The sequence below is a fragment of the Nannospalax galili genome, unplaced genomic scaffold, assembly GCF_000622305.1.
Source record: "Nannospalax galili isolate Female #2095 unplaced genomic scaffold, S.galili_v1.0 scaffold120, whole genome shotgun sequence".
Taxonomy (NCBI): domain Eukaryota; kingdom Metazoa; phylum Chordata; class Mammalia; order Rodentia; family Spalacidae; genus Nannospalax; species Nannospalax galili.
The window spans coordinates 761,722-778,247 of NW_008350324.1; the positions used below are offsets into that span (position 1 = coordinate 761,722).

General features: G+C 48.7%; 1 protein-coding gene across 2 annotated transcripts in view; it reads left to right on the top strand.

The window, feature by feature from the left end:
* The window catches only part of Nos1 (nitric oxide synthase 1), a 129,728-nt gene that overhangs the window by 106,183 nt on the left and 7,019 nt on the right, over positions 1-16,526 (top strand). For both annotated transcript variants that reach the window (XM_008847449.1, XM_017801765.1), the window contains 8 exons: positions 1,905-2,098; positions 3,472-3,641; positions 9,173-9,383; positions 10,036-10,123; positions 11,530-11,651; positions 12,843-12,991; positions 13,945-14,139; positions 16,102-16,220. In XM_008847449.1, coding sequence (XP_008845671.1) covers positions 1,905-2,098; positions 3,472-3,641; positions 9,173-9,383; positions 10,036-10,123; positions 11,530-11,651; positions 12,843-12,991; positions 13,945-14,139; positions 16,102-16,220 — 1,248 coding nt within the window. The remainder of the gene's footprint in view (positions 1-1,904; positions 2,099-3,471; positions 3,642-9,172; positions 9,384-10,035; positions 10,124-11,529; positions 11,652-12,842; positions 12,992-13,944; positions 14,140-16,101; positions 16,221-16,526) is intronic.

Genomic DNA, 16,526 nt, shown 5'->3' on the forward strand with positions numbered 1-16,526 from the left:
AGGCATCTGAGCATGGATATAAAGTCATCAGGTAGATTTCAATGGTAATGTTTTTCACATCTACTAATTATTATTTTTTAATCATTTTTTTAATTTTTAATGACTACATGATTCGAAGAAACATTTCACTACAGATTTAACATATTCAGTAACACACTCCAGAGCAAGAGTACATCTCTTTCACAAGTGGGTGCAAGTTCATACTTTGCTTTTTGTTATGAGACAGGGTCTCACTAAGTTGCCCAGGCTAGTCTTGAACTCACTCAGTAGCCCAAGCACACTGTGAATTTACTATATTCCTGCCTCAGCCTCTCAAGCAGCTGGATATATAGGCCTTTGTCACCAGGCCCAGAAAGAACTTGTTTTGGAAGCAGCTGATTAACACAAGCCTCCTGAATTTGAAACACACAAAACAATGCAAAACTGTGTGACCAGGTAGGCATAAGTTTTCCAAGATCTCTATATTTTATAATATTAATGACTATATGTATAAGAGGACCTTGAGCTTAAGAATAGGTCTCCCCTTTTCCACAGCACAGGACTCTGGTTGCAAAAGAGAGTAGAGGACCAGTGAGATGGCTCAGTGGGTACTTGCTCCCAAGCCTGCCAACCTGAGTTCAATGCCCAGGATTCACATGGTGGAAGCTAAAAATCGATTCCCTCAAGTTGTCCTCTGATTTCTGCAGGTGCATCTTAATAAGCACAAACCATCACTACCACCACATACATAAATAATAAATAAATAAATAAATATTTTTTAAAAACCATTTTAGGGGCTAGAGAGATTGCTCAGTGGTTAAGAGCACTGACTGCTCTTGCAGAGGACCCAGGTTCGATTCCCAGCACCCACATGGTGGCTACAAACCATCCTTAACTCCAATTCCAGGGAAATCAGAAGCCCTCTTCTGACCTCTGTGGCATTGCACGACATGGGTGCACTCACAAAATAAAAATAATAAATAAAATATGTTTAAAACATTTTAAAGAGAGAGCTTGGGGGCTGGAAAGGTGGCTCAGCAGTTAAAAGCACTGGATGCCCTCGCAGAGGACCCAGGTTTGGTTCCCAGCACTCACATGGCCGCTAACAACCATCTTTAACTCCAGTTCCAGGAGATCCGACACCCTTTTCTGACCTCTATGGGCATTGCACAGCATGGGTATACTTACGTACATGCAGGCAATACACTCATGCACGTAGAATAAAATAAAATAATTTCCTAAAAGAAAGAGCTTGGAATTCTATGAAAAAAAAATGGAACTTCATAAAATGGGGACACCCCTGCCTATGGCCATAGTGGGATGCTGATTCCTGAGAACATGGGTACTGAGAACACGGCCAGTACCCATGTTCTCAGGAATCAGCAAGGTCTCTGAGGATGGACTATGTGCTAGACACTGTCATAGACACCAGGGACAGAGAAGTGGTCAAAATGGGTGAATGCCCTGAATAGTAGAGTTCCTGTTGTCCCAGAACACATCACAATCACAAGAGGAAGTAACCGATACTGGGAGTCAGAAAGTAAAGGAGACACATCTGAGGACCCAGTCCCAGGGTACACCAGGATTCAGGGCTTGGGGGATAAGAAGGAACCAGCAAAAGAGACTGAGCTGGGAACACCAGAGAGGTCACGGAGAGCTTGGGAACTGGACCCAAAAAGGGAGTTGAGAAAGTGAATGTGATGTCTCTGGACCAGTGAAACCAGGACTTGGCTGTTGGCTTTATAATGGGAACTCACTGATGAGGTAGGCAAAATCTATGAAGTGTGGAATGGTGGGTATGTGCCTTGCTGACCCAGAGCCAGGGAGCATGGACCAAGGTGAGCTACAGCCAACAGAAAGTCCAGAGGCCAAGAAGGGCCAGGTGGTGATCTATGTCCGATGGTTTCGCTTGTCTTTCCCTGCAGCCGATCAACCATCTTTGTGCGTCTCCACACCAATGGGAATCAGGAGCTGCAGTACCAGCCAGGGGACCACCTGGGCGTCTTCCCGGGCAACCACGAGGACCTTGTGAATGCGCTCATTGAGCGGCTGGAGGATGCACCACCTGTGAACCAGATGGTGAAGGTGGAACTGTTGGAGGAGCGGAACACAGCTCTGGGTAAGGCTCCCAGCTGTACCTATGACAGAGGGCCGAGAGGACCTTGACCCAGAGTGGCAGAGCAGATACTAGGATGCCAGGACCTGGGCAACCTGTAGAGAGGGACTCCTACCTCAGCCCAGCCCATAGACACTAGTGTGGACTGCACTCTCCTTCTTCCTTCCCTTCTTCCCTTCTTTCTTTTTTTTTCCAGAGCTTTTTGTTTTATGTATATGAACATTTTGCTGCATGTATGTAAGTGTCCCCATGTCAGAAATGCCTATGGAGGCCAGAGGAGGGCATCAGATACATGTAAATGGGGTTACAAATGGTTATTAGCTGCCATGCAGGTGCTGGGAATCAAGCCTGGGTCCTCTGCAAGAATAGCCAGTGCTCTTAACCACTGAGCCATTTCCCCAGCCATCCCTTCCTTCCTTTTCTCCTTCCTCCCTTTCCTCTTTCCTTGACTCAGTCCTCCTGCTTCAGCCTCTGAGTGCTGGGAGTACAGCTATACACCATCATGCCTGGCTTGAAGAAGCTTCAGAGGCAATGGGTCTCTGAGCTTCTCCTTCACCTCCTAGACACAGTTGGGCTTCCGGTCCAGTACAAGGAGCTGTGGTAGCCTTACCTGGCAGCCTGTGACATGGTGGCTGTCACCTTTATAAGGGAACTGGTGGGAATATGAAAATATCATGCAGTCAGTCAAAGCCTTCTTGAAAATCCCTAGGAAGGCCACTATGGAGAGAGATGTGTCTCCTTTCTGAATCCACCCCACATAGTTCTTTGGATTAGACCAGAACTTTCCATCCTGGTTTGAATTCATGGTGAATCAGAAGCTTGTGTTCGGATGGAAACTACATGGAAACAAAATTGTCCTCTCCCAGTCTCTATGGGGGCAGGGTTCCAGGACCCCCAGAAGGTACCAGAATCCACACATGCTCATTCCCTTATATAAATGGCATCATGCTTGCAAAGCACTTATGCATGTCCCCCTGTATGCTTTAAACCTTCTCTAGATAAATTACCAAATCCAACAGAATGTAAAACCTATAAATAGTAGCTATTCCCAATCATTTAGAGATAATAACAAGAACACGGTTGGTGCAGATGAAATTACTCTGTATTTTCAACCGTTTGTGGAATACACAGAAGCCTTGGACAGGAGGGCCAGATGTACAGTGGAGTAGTTAGAGAAGATCTGAGGCCAGAATGCCTGCCTTCACACAAAAGGCTGTGTGACCTTGGACAAATTCCTTAGCCTCCCCATGCTTCCCCTTTCCACCACTGAGCATTATAGCAGTAACCACCCAGGCCTGTGGTGAGGATTGAGTAAGTTTAGAACAGGTCTGGACCCCAGACTGGAACCCAAACTTCATCCCCAGTGTCCTTGCCAGGTGTTATCAGCAACTGGAAGGACGAATCTCGCCTCCCACCCTGCACCATCTTCCAAGCCTTCAAGTACTACCTGGACATCACCACGCCACCCACACCCCTGCAGTTGCAGCAGTTTGCCTCCCTGGCCACCAGTGAGAAAGAGAAGCAGCGACTGCTGGTCCTCAGCAAGGTGGGTACTGGGCTCAGCACAACCCGCAGCCTTTCATAGCCTAGATACTGGAGAGCTATGAAACTGCTCTTCCAACTATGCCCAGTAGATGGCAGTCTTGAGCAACAGTGGCCATGTTTGCATATGGCTGTGTTTTCTCATTTACATATGATCTCCATTTTATCATTTGCATACGGCTGCCATCTTGGCTTGTCCCAACTATCTCCCCTGGCTCTAATGCCTGACAATATAAGAATGACCCCTCTTGAAATTCACCAGGCTCTGGCCACTATAGAAGTTGCTGCCCTAATTCTTTTACCACCTTCGTTTGTGACCTTGAACTCCTGTGAGTGCCATCTTAGCATATACACAGAAGAATTAAATGAAAACAGAGACCCTCACAGTGCCCTGGTTTAAACATAGAGGTTCGATTCTGGTAGTAGTGTTTTCTGGTGTAAATAACTATAAGGACCGCTAGATAAAAGAGATTTCAGCTGGGTGTGATGGCGCACGCCTTTAATCCCAACACTCAGGAGGCAGAGGCAGGTAGATCTCTGTGAGTTCAAGACCAGCCTGGTCTACATAGTGAGTTCCAGGCCAGCTGGGCCTACAGGGAGACCCTGTCTCAAAAAGACCAAAAGAAAGGGAGAGGGGAGAGGGAGAGGGAGAGGGAGAGGGAGACAGATCCTTACCTGGATCTGAAGAGAGAGAGAGAGAGAGAGAGAGAGAGAGAGACTGAGACTTTAACAGCTTTACTACCCTTGCCTAGACACCAGGAAAGTGCCTGGCCCAAACTGTTACCCCACCTTGCTCTAGAAGAATCCTAACTAGAGCTTGGGGTCTAACCTGCAGGAAGTCCTGGGCTTAAGCCCCAGTACAACATAAACCACCTGTAATCTCAGTACGGGGGCTAGGGGCAGAGAATCAGGAGTTCAAGGTCATCCTTGACAGCCTAGAGTAAGGCCAGCCTGGAATACACGAGACCCTGTCTCAAAAAAAAGGGGGTAAGGAGCTGTTGAGATGGCTCAACGGGTAAAGGTGCTTGCTTCCAAGCCTGATGACCTGAGTTTGATTACTGAGGCCCACAGAGATAGAAGGAGAAAAACTGTCCTCTGACCTCCACATGGACACCACAGCATGCATGAGCCCTCACACATGCACACATATGCATATGAATATGCATGTGTGTGCACACGCACACACACACACACAAAATAAATGTGATTGAAATATTTTTAGAAGAATCCTCCCCACCCAGGAGGACCACCCAACCCATCCCCTTCCCAGTGGGGTCCTTTGTAAGCCACAAGCCCTTAGCAAAAGCTGGTTTGCTTTTATTTTTTTTCCTGCTATCCAGGAAAGGGGACTGAATGGTGGGCAGCAAGGAGGTGGCTCATTAGCAAGCACATATTTTTGAGAAATATGAAAATAAACACCAGAAGGCAGCTGAAGTATCTGAAGTGATTGGCTCTGGGGAGCTGGGAGCAGATGGCAGTGTGGAACAGGAGACTGTCATCTTCCATCAGAAGCTTAGCAGAATTTGATCACTTTTAGGATATGGATACTTTGGACTTAAAACTTGTAATTAATGGTAGGGGGAGGAAAGATGAGGGACTGTTTTACACAATAGTCTTTGAAATAGATTCATAAGTCCATTTCTTCCCAAAAGCACAGGGTCTCCAAGCGGGGATAACTGAGCAGGGATATTTTTATTAGTGGAAACACCTATGAGAGAGAGAGTAGGAAGAAATAGAGAAGGATGGGAGAAAATGTCAGACTGCAAAACAGGGCTGGTGCCTCGAAAAAGGCAGAGGAGGAAGGTCAAGGGGAAGTGTCCTAGCTTGCGATGTGGTTTCTAAGAAATGTTCAGGGTCCTTGGGGATTTCTAGAACCAAAGTCATGATTCTTTGGTAGAGACCAACTTTTGTGGTCAGCCAGCCGTGAGCTGGGAGCAGCCTGCAGAAACCCAGACCCAGCAGCAACCCAGCTGACAAGTGTTTCAGGTAGAGGTCACTGACGGGGGATCAGTTTTAGGTAAATGTCCCCTCAATGACCTCCACTGAGGCTCTTGGTCACTTAACCTCTGTTGTGGTTTGAATGTGAGATGTCCCCTACAGGTTCATGTATTTGAAACACTTACTTGGTCCCAGGCTAGTGGCATTGTTTTGAGAAAGTTACAGAACTTTTAGGGAATGGGACCTCTCTAGAGGAAGTGGGTCATTGGGGCGGGGCAGGGGGCCTTGAAGTTTTATAGCCCAACCCTACTTTCTATTCCCTCTTTGCTTCCTGACTGTGAATGTAATGTGACCAGCCACATCCTGGTCCTTCAGCTGTGCCTTTCCCTCCTCAAATTGTAAGCTAAAACAAATCCTTCTTCCTTAGGTTGCTTCTTGTCAGGAATTTGGTCACAGCAACAAGAAAAGTCACTAATACACTCTCCAGTAGCTGGAGTTTCTGGGAGCCTGAGGGCTGGAAGTGAGTGCCCTTAGATACCATTCTCAGGGATGGAGAGATGGCTCAGTGGTTAAGAGCATTTACTGTTCTTGCAGAGGACCAGAATTTGATTCCCAGCACCCACATCAAGTGGCTTACAACTGCCTGTAACTAGCTCCAGGGGATCTAAGGCTCTCATCTGGCTTCCTCAAGCACTCCCCAACACATACCTATACACACCTGTAGACATATACATACACAGAAACATTTTTAAATACCTTCTTCTATCTATAAGAGTAGGGTTGATGGTATTATGGTTTGAGTCTGAAATGTCCCTATAAGCTCACGTTTTGAACACTTGGTTCCCAAATGGTGATGCTATTGTGGAAAGTTCTGGAAACTTGAAGAGGTAGGACCTACTGAAGGAAGTAGGTCACTGGGGACAAGTCCTTGAAGTATACTATCCCTGGCCACTTCCTGTGGTTCTCTATTTCCAGCTCTGCTGGGATGTACACCTCCCTCTACCACATGCTCCCACTGCCACACTGTTCTCAAGTGTATAGGGCCAAGCCACCACAGGCTAAACACTCTGGAACTGTGAGCCAAAATAAATCCTCCCTTGAGTTGTTTGTGTCATATTTGATCACAGCTATGCAAAAGTAAATAAGACAGATGATTTTTTTAGGAACATGTTATACAGTGCTCCTGGTTAGACAACATCCTATTATCAACTTTATCCCTGGTCTTGAGAACTGAACCTCTTCTGCCACCAAGAGCATCTGAAGAGGCGTGGGAAAAACTGCAGAGCCCCCAGAGTTCTTGTGCCTCCTGGTCACAGCTGGGGTTTGCTATACAGTACCCCACATGGTCCTCCACACTCTCTGCCCATCTGTCCCACACTGTCACTTATCAATTTTGAATGTGCCCCTACCCTCTGAGGGTCCATCCCCAGCCTCAGCAGCCAGTGAATCACAGGTCTGCCTTCTCTGCCTGCTACACCTGCCACAGCTCCACAATGCATTGCATTGACCTTCCGGAGAGCATAACGGTTAGGAACCCAGATTCTTGAACCAGACTGTCCAGAATAGGGACCAGCAGGCTTCTGTGATAGGCCAGATGATGAACTCTTTCATCTTGGGGCCCTTTTGGTGTCTGTAGCGGTTGTTCAACTCTGTGTGGTTGTGCCACAGCATCGACAATGCACAGAGCATGGTATGGCCCGCCAATCAAAGTACTTATGGGCACCGGCGTTTTAATTCCATACTGTGTTCTTAGACCATAAAATACTACTCTTTGTATTAGATTCTTTTGTGTATTTGCTATGTAGAATAGGCTGGCCTTAAACTCACAGAGATCCGCCTGCCTCTTCCTCCCAAGTACTGTGATCAAAGATGCGTACCACCATACCAAGCTTTATACTTTTCTGTTGCTGTGATAAAGACCATTACCAAAAGCAATGTAAGGACGAAAGGGTTTATATTGGCTTGGGCTTCCAAAGGGATAAAGTCCATCATAGTGGAGGGGTACAGTAGCAGGCAGGGAATGCAGACAGGCAGGAGCATGATGCTAGCTGATCACATGTCACCCACACACAGGAAACAGAGAGAACAGGAAGTGGGATAGGGTTATAAAACTTCAAAACCCACCCCCAGTGACATACTTCTTGTATCAAGTCTCTATCTCCTAAAGGTTCCAGAACCTACCCAAACAGCACCACTACCTGGGAGCCAAGTGTTCAAGCCTATGTGGGAAACTTCTCTTTCCAACCACCATACTCTTCTTTTAATATTTTTTCCTAACCATTTGAAAATATAAACAGATGATGAGTGAGAATTGGTGTGCAGCTGAGGTTTACCTCCCCAACTGAGCTATAAACCCTAGTTCTCATAGGTCACAAGGACCTCTGTGTTCCAGTGTCCTCTGTGCAATGAGGCTAGCCAGCCTTCTGAGGGCTGAGTGCTTATCGTCCCTAAAATTCTCACATCAAAAGGTAGCTCCCTTAGTTGGAAATATAGCTCAGTGTAGAGTACCAGCCCACATGTGTGAGGCACTATGTTCAATTTCCAGCATGGAAAAATATTAACTCCCACAGTTAGGTTTGGTGCGACCATCCAACAGTCAGGAGATGGTATTAAGAGGTGGGGATGAAGGCTGAAGAGATGACTCAGTAGTTAAGGGCACAGGCTGCTCTTGCAGAAGACTTGGGTTCAGTTCCTTCCCAGCACCCACACGGCAGCTAACAACAGTCTATAACTCCAGTTCCAAGAGGTCTAACACCTCTTCTGGCCGCCTTAGGCATTGCATGCACAGGTACACTTACATACATACAGGTAAACCCTCATACATATAAAAAATATACACATAAAAATATTTTTTAAAGAGACAGGGATGTAGATCAACTGACTGGGTGCTGGCCTAGTAGGGGTGACTAGGTTAAGGACTCTGCCCTTGTGGATCAGATCAGCATCTATAAAAGAAAACTGGGGAACAGTGCCCCCACCCCCCCTTCTGCCATGTAAGGATATGTAGCAAGTGCCACCTATGAAAAGTAGGTCCTTACCAGATGCCAGATCTGCAGGTGCCTTAATCATGAGCCTCTAGGATACTAGTGGAATATTTCCATTGACCAAATTAACCAGCCTTGGGAATTTTGCAATAGCTGTAGTCATCCTTGTAACCAAATACCCAACAAGAGGCAACTTAAGGGAAGAAGAGTTTGTTCAGATTGGCAGTTGACAGAGTACACTTGACAGAGGAGGCTTGGTGGCAGGAGCATGCGATAGCTGGTCACATTACATTTGCAATCAGGAAGCAGAGAGCAGACAGTAGGTGGAGCCAGGTTATAAAACCCCAGGTCCCCCCAGTGACTCACTTCCTCCAACTAGGCCCCACCTCCTAAGGGTTCTGTAACCTCCCAAAACAGTACCATCTGAGGACCAAGTGTCCAAACACATGAGCCTGTAGGGGGCATGCTACACCAGAACCATAACCATAAGAGGCAATCTATCTCGAACACAGAGCTCAGCAGTCTTAGTTTATCTCTTCCCTGAGCCTCCATCAGGTCCAACCAGAAACCCAAGACCCGGCCTCAAGAACCCCTCTGTCCTCTCTTGCCACAGGGGCTACAGGAGTATGAAGAGTGGAAATGGGGCAAGAACCCCACCATGGTGGAGGTGCTGGAGGAGTTCCCATCCATCCAGATGCCGGCCACGCTGCTCCTTACACAACTGTCACTGCTGCAGCCACGGTACTATTCTATCAGCTCCTCCCCAGACATGTACCCCGATGAGGTACACCTCACTGTGGCCATCGTCTCCTACCACACTCGAGGTACGCATGTGGGGGTGGGGTGGACACAGGCTGGGAGACCCTTGGGTCTGCATTTTCCCCCAGGTGTCACAGTCTCTTCCTAAACTGCTTGTGGATCAGATTCCAAATTCTTGGAGGACACGCCCATCTAAGCCCAGGGAAGGGAGGAAGAACACACAGCAGCTCACTGTCCCCAGGCCTGAGCCTACCCTGAGTAGGCTTAAAAAGAGATAAGATATGTATTCGGGAGCCTGAGACACCCTTTGATTCGCTTCATCCTCACAGCAGACCCCACTCAGCACCTAGGAAAAACCTCCCCCACCCTTCCCTGGGGAGCTCAGCGGTATATCAGTCAGGCCTGGCCATGGCTACTGCCCTCATATTTCCTGCCTGGAGGCTGAGACCAGGATTCCCACAAGCCACCCAGAGCACCTTGACCCAGGCCCCTGAAGTGGGTAGGGTCTGAATGTGACTTATCCAGACCCAGAACCCAGGCAAGTGCATAACCAGCTCACCCTGACTGTGCTAGTCCCTCTTCCCCTTCAGAGGAAGGCATCCAGACCCAGAATTCCAATGCACAAACTTGGCATTGACCAGGTGCACTGAGGGTGGAGGTGGGCTCAGGGCAGGGAAGGTGGGGCAGTGAGTGACAGCCACCTGCTTCTTCCACTAGACGGAGAAGGACCAATTCACCATGGCGTGTGCTCCTCCTGGCTCAACAGAATACAGGCTGATGACGTGGTCCCCTGCTTTGTGAGAGGGTGAGTGACAGATGAGGAAGTGTGTGGCTGTCTGGAATCAGAGTGTTGACATCACACCTTGGAGTAAAGGACCAGCTGTAGACAGACAGCAAGACCAACATCCTGTATCACCCCAAGTTGTTAGGGAAATGGAACTAAAGGACAGAGTAACACAGTCAGTTGGGCAGCCAGTGCAATGAGTATTTTCCAAGTGTGCACACTGAGCTGCCTGCTGGCTGTAGTGGAAGACAGGAAAAGACGGTCTCAACCTTCATGGGATTTACAGACCAGTGGACATTCTATCCAACTCTACTGGTCATTCTTAAAGTTGTGACAACCCAAAATGTCTTTGAACATCATTAGTTGTCTACAAGGTGGAGGCAGAGGGCAAAAGTCATGCCAGATTGAATTTTTTAGAATTTTTATTTATCAGCGTGCGTGCATGCGTTCATGTGTGTGTGCGTGCGTGCGTGCATGTGTGTACGTGCATGCGTGCGTGCGTGCGTGCGTGCGTGTGTGTGTGTGTGTGTGTGTGTGTGTGTGTGTGATGTGTAAGTAAGTTCTCTCCTTCCACCTTTACCTGGGTTCCAGGAATCGAACTCAGGTCATCAGGCGAGCACAGCAAGCACTTCCCTGCAGAGCCATCTCACCAGTCACTGGGTTGGATTTTTTGCTTTTATCTGTGTGAATCTCCAGAACACCCCCAACATCAAGAGCTTTTTCCCCTTTCAAGAGTGGATCTGAGCCAAGACCCACCACATACACCTGCTATGTGAACAGAATCTCTGCTTGAGCCATGGCTTGGCCCACCGTCCTTTTCTACTGTTGAGAGTGAGATATTTGTGGTACCATCCCCATACTGTCCACATCAGAATCTCCCGGGATCCCTTTCTGGAGTCCTAGGCCTGAGCTGACCACATAGCCCGGAGCTCTGTGCTTTAATAGCCCTGGACAGTGCGCTGGCAAAAATATTTTTAAAATTAAAATTCAACACAGGGTGATTTTCACCCTCTGCCTACCACCCTGGGGACATCTGATATTGGGGTTGTCACAGCTTGATGTCTTAACATCAAGTGGGTAGAAGCCAGTGTGGCATGTGATTTCCCAGTACACAGAACAGCACCCAACAAGGGGCATCCAGCCCCAGAGTCAGAACATAGAGAAACTCCAGGTTAGCCCAAGTTCACTGCCCTTGTGCCTCAGCCTGACAGTGAGAATCAGGGAAGGAGAAAGTCAGACCCAACAACCTCCTAGTCTGGGTTCCTCAAATTTGTGAGCTCCCACCCTGAAAAGGGTCCATGTCCCACTAAATAGCAGTAAGTCTCATTATGTGTCTCCCTAAGATGACTGCCTGGACTACCTCAGGCTCCAATATGGTGGTTGGAGCCCAACCCAACAAGGCTTCTAACTCTCTCTTCATTGTCCAGTGCCCCCAGCTTCCACCTGCCCAGAAACCCCCAGGTCCCCTGCATCCTGGTTGGCCCAGGCACTGGCATTGCTCCCTTCCGAAGCTTCTGGCAGCAGCGACAGTTTGACATCCAACACAAAGGTGGGTACAGTCCAGCAGCCACTGACCTGTGTCCCATGTCTCAGCAGACCTGGAGGATGGTGGCGGGCTCACTGCCTGGGGAGGGGACAGGCAGGGCTGTCATACTGGTCTACCATAGGTGCTGTGCAATTCAAACAGCACATCCAAAAAGACTCACCATCCAGCCTGTCCCAGCAGAGTAGACATGCATCCTTGTCAAATGGATATGTGTGTGTGACGGTCCTGTGGACTGTCACTCAGGCTCGCTGTGTGAGATCAAGTTCAGGTTTGGGAGGAGAGAGAAGATCACAGTTGATGCACTAATCAAACAAGGATTTGCTAAGCACCTAATTAGTGTCTGGTGCTTTTGTAGTAGTTACGAACACAGCAGTAAATAAGCCAGGGCAATAAAAATAAAAATCTGCCCCATAGAACTGTGCTCCCACAGAACAGCGACCCCAGGAGGTGGTGGGTGTTATGACCGTCAGCCTCCACATACTCTGAGTCTGTGGGTTCTAAGTCTAATTCACCCAACTTCACATCAGAGTGTAAGAAAAATAAGGCACCTGTATTGAGCATGGACAGACTTTCCCCTGAATAATTCAGTGTAATGACTATTTATAAAGCATGCACAATGCATCAAGTATTAGAAGTGGAGAGGTGATTGAAAGTATGTGGGAAGGTGCATAAAAAAATCTAGTGAGTGCTGTGCCATTTTCCATTAAGAACCCCAGCAGATCTTTATACCCAGGGTGGGTCCTGGAATCACTGTTCCCTGGGAATCCTCTGGGATAGCTGTGCTTCTGTTTTGCACTTAGGGGAAACTGAGGCTTACAGCCTGAAGTCATTTGCTCATGGTCACAGAGAGCTGGGACTCCAACCCCAGTGATCTGACTCCAGTCTAGACTATGAGCATTTTCCATTGGGGGCACTGCTAATGAGCCTGGGGGCAGAAGAAAAGAGGGAGACCAGGGAAGGGAGGGCTACGGAGGCCTGGACCCACGTCCTCTGCTCCCCACCGGCTGTGCATGTCTGTATGCATGCATGCAAGCATGTGGGTACACCTGTGTATGTATGTACCTGCCTGTCCCGTGTGTATGAGCGTCTCCCTTCACACACACCCTGAGGTCCCAGCACCCTGGTTCCTGTAGCTCATCCTGTAGCACTGGGACATCAGAGCCATCATTGACATGGGGTCTTCCCGGTCCCCAGGAATGAGTCCCTGTCCCATGGTCCTGGTCTTCGGGTGTCGGCAATCCAAGATAGATCACATCTACAGAGAGGAGACCCTGCAGGCCAAGAATAAGGGTGTTTTCAGAGAGCTGTACACGGCCTACTCCCGGGAGCCAGACAGACCAAAGGTAACCCAGCCCACACCTGTGTACACTCAGGTGCACCTCATACAACCTGCAGGGAGTTTGCATTTAATATCCCAGGAATTCCCCTCTGTGAGACTGGCATTCAGCTGGCAAGTTCTGCTGACCAACCCCACCCTATCCCCAACTGCCAAACAGCTACCATCCACAGCTTCTGAGTGCCTAGCTATCTGTCCTGAGTGTCTCTGGCACCCAATTATGGCCACCAGCCCTTTGAGGAGAGTACATGTGGCTAATACCCCTATGTACTTGACTCCTTGATGTGACAAAATACCTGACGAGAGCAACCAAAGAAAGAAAGTTTCATTTTGACTCACAATTGGAGGGTACAGTCCGTCATGGCAGGGAAGGCATGGCGGCAGGAGCGTGAGGCAGCTGGTCACATCGCCTCTGCAACCAGGAAGCAGAGAGAGATGAGTGCTGGGGCTCAGCTCACTTTCTCCTTTGTATTTAGTCCAGGATCCCCACCCATGGGATGCTGCCACCCACTTTCAAGGACTATTTCCCACCTCAACCCAATCTAGAAACTCCCTCACAGACATGGCCAGAGGTTTGTCTCCTAGGTGATTGTAGATCTCGTCAAGTTGACGGTAGAGACTAACTATGCCTGGGGGCGTACACCCCCTGAGATGGTCCTGGGAGCACTCCCCTGGCTCCCCACAGGGTCCTCCACAGTTGAGCTCCAGCGGCCAGAGGCTGGAATTAGCTCACTCACACCCCATGGCTTGGTCCCCTTTTTCCCTTGTTTCATTCTTTCTGTTCCCTCATCCCATTCCCTGTGGTGGCTTCATAAAACATCTCCCTCTCCACAACACTTGCAGTGCACTGTCCTTCCTGGGGGAACACAGGAGCCCTCAAAGCAGCCCTTTCTCACCCTCCTCTTCCTCCTCCACCCCCTCCTCCTCATTCTCTTCCTCCTCTATCTTTCTCCTCCACAGAAATACGTACAGGATGTGCTGCAGGAGCAGCTGGCAGAGCCCGTGTACCGAGCCCTGAAGGAGCAAGGGGGCCACATCTATGTCTGTGGGGACGTCACCATGGCGGCTGATGTCCTCAAAGCCATCCAGCGCATCATGACCCAGCAGGGGAAACTCTCAGAGGAGGATGCTGGCGTGTTCATCAGCAGACTGAGGGTAAGTGACAGGTGGCACCCAGGGTCCAGAAGCTTCTTCCTCACCCTACTTTTTTCCAAAATTCAGGGAGTTCTTTCTGTAGTTAAAACTGGGACTATAGGATACAGGTTGTGCCTAGCCATGGTTGAGAGAAAAGTTGGATGGTGGGCATGCAGGTACATGCAGCAGTGTGGTCGTAGGCTATATTGTGTGAAAATAACAAGCAGGTAGGCCTGGAGGTAGCTTCACAGAAAGCATCCTGACTCAACTCTTCCTGGTCCCCAGAGCCAGGCTGCAGCCAGACCTATGCAGTGTATGCATTTTGAACTGCAGAAAAAGAATTTCCCAAGGAAAGCAAGTAGAAACAGAATGCCACCCTGTGATTGAGCTCCAAACTGGGCACTTGACATGGTTCTGTGTCCTCCCTAAAGGAGGGGCCTTTCTTTAATATGCTCAAAGTCTAGGTAGAGGCTAGTGGCAGTTCAGCCAGCACATCCTAACTATGTGACCCACTGTCCCAAAAGGAACTGACTTCCAGACCTCCAAAGAACCCCAGCTGCAGAGGTGGTCCTGTCCCACACCCCTCCCCTCTTTCCTCAGTGAGCCATGACCAAGTGTTGCTCTTTTTTTTGCGGGGGTTGGGGTGGTGTACGTGTGTCCCATGGGGAACATGTGGAGGTCAGAGGATAACTTGTGGGAATTAGTTCTCTTCTTCCACCATGTGGGTCCTGGGGATTGAACTGTTTGTCAGTCTTGGTGGAAAGCACCCTTGCCCACTGAGCCATCTCTCCAGCCCCAGCAGTAATTAAACATTTTTGTAGAAGAACCCCTTTCTCTAAACCTAATTCTAAACCCCAGCAATTGAAAAGAGCTTTCCGATAGACATGCTGGGTGGTAGGCTGTGGAGATGGCTCAGCAGTTAGAGTACTTTTTATACAAGTATGAAGACTTGAGTTCCAATCCCCAGCACCCACCTAAATACCAGGAAGGTGTAGTGGTCCACCTTCATCTAGCACACACTGGAGGTGGAGACAAAGAATTCCTGGAGCAAGCAGCTAATGCAACTAGCTGAACTGGGAAGCACTGGGTTCAAGTGAGAGACCGGCTTCAGTAAAACACACATACACACACAAACACACACCTCACAGGCGGGGAAAGAAAGTAATGCCAGCCAGCTCCTATGGTCATCAGCTTTGCCATGCATCTCCCCAGAGAATGGTTTGTTTGTTTGTTTTTTGTCTTTTTGAGACAGGATTTCCCTATAACCTCAGCTGACCTGGAACTTACTATATAGACCAGGTTGGGCTCAGTCTCACAGAGATCCGCCTGCCTCTGCCTCCAGGGTGCTGAAATTAAAGTGTGCACCACCACACGTGGCTCCTCTGAGAATATTCTTAACTGCCCTCGCTGTCTGCGCCGCTCCCCCCGCAACTTCTGCCAAGGAAGCTCCCATCATATATACACACATACACACACACACACATATATGTATATGTATGTATGTATTTCCCCCGTGCTGTGCTAAGAGTGGACCCCAGGGCCTTGTGCCTGCTCCATAAGCTCCACCACTGAGCTACATCCCAGCTGCTTTTTAAAATGTAGGTACCAAGAAGTCTATATTTGGGTGGCTGTGGGAGTGTTCCTCACTCCACAGCCACCTTCTCTTTCCTCCCGTCTGCTGGTGCCAACAGGTTTGGACATTTCACGTTTAACCCAACCTTGCCCAGATCTGAACTTGCAGGGAACTTGTAGGAGGGAGGAGAGTGAGAATGAAGAAACATTTGGCCTCATCTGGTCGTATCATGTCATCTGGGCTCAGATCTACAAAGCTGCTGCCCTTTATCCAGATAATCACACAATGGGTTCTTTGCCACACTGCTTACACAAGCCTTTGTCTTGTCTGGGCATTTTCCATTCCATGTACCACCCTGCCTGTCTCTCTCTTAACCCATATCTGCCATTCCTGGTTGTTTCTGTCCCTAGGATGACAACCGGTACCATGAGGACATCTTTGGAGTCACCTTGCGAACATACGAAGTGACCAACCGCCTTAGATCAGAGTCCATTGCCTTCATCGAAGAGAGCAAAAAAGACACAGATGAGTGAGTTGGCTCCAGCCCTGAGGGGAGGGGGCGGTCAGGAATGCCTGACTTTTCCCCAGGCCCGTGGCAGTAGCATCACCGGGGACCATGTTGGAAATGCAAATTCCCACCTGATATGGTGAAGCATGGCTATAGTCCTGGCCCTCCTTAGGCAGAGACAGGAGGACGACTAGCCCAAGGCCAGCCTGAGCTACATAACTATCAAGACCATCTCTCAATAAAACAAAAGAAAGAAGTGAAAATTCCCTGATGACCCCAGACCTGCAGAGTTGGACATTTGGAAGTTATGGTGCAGTGATCAGCAGG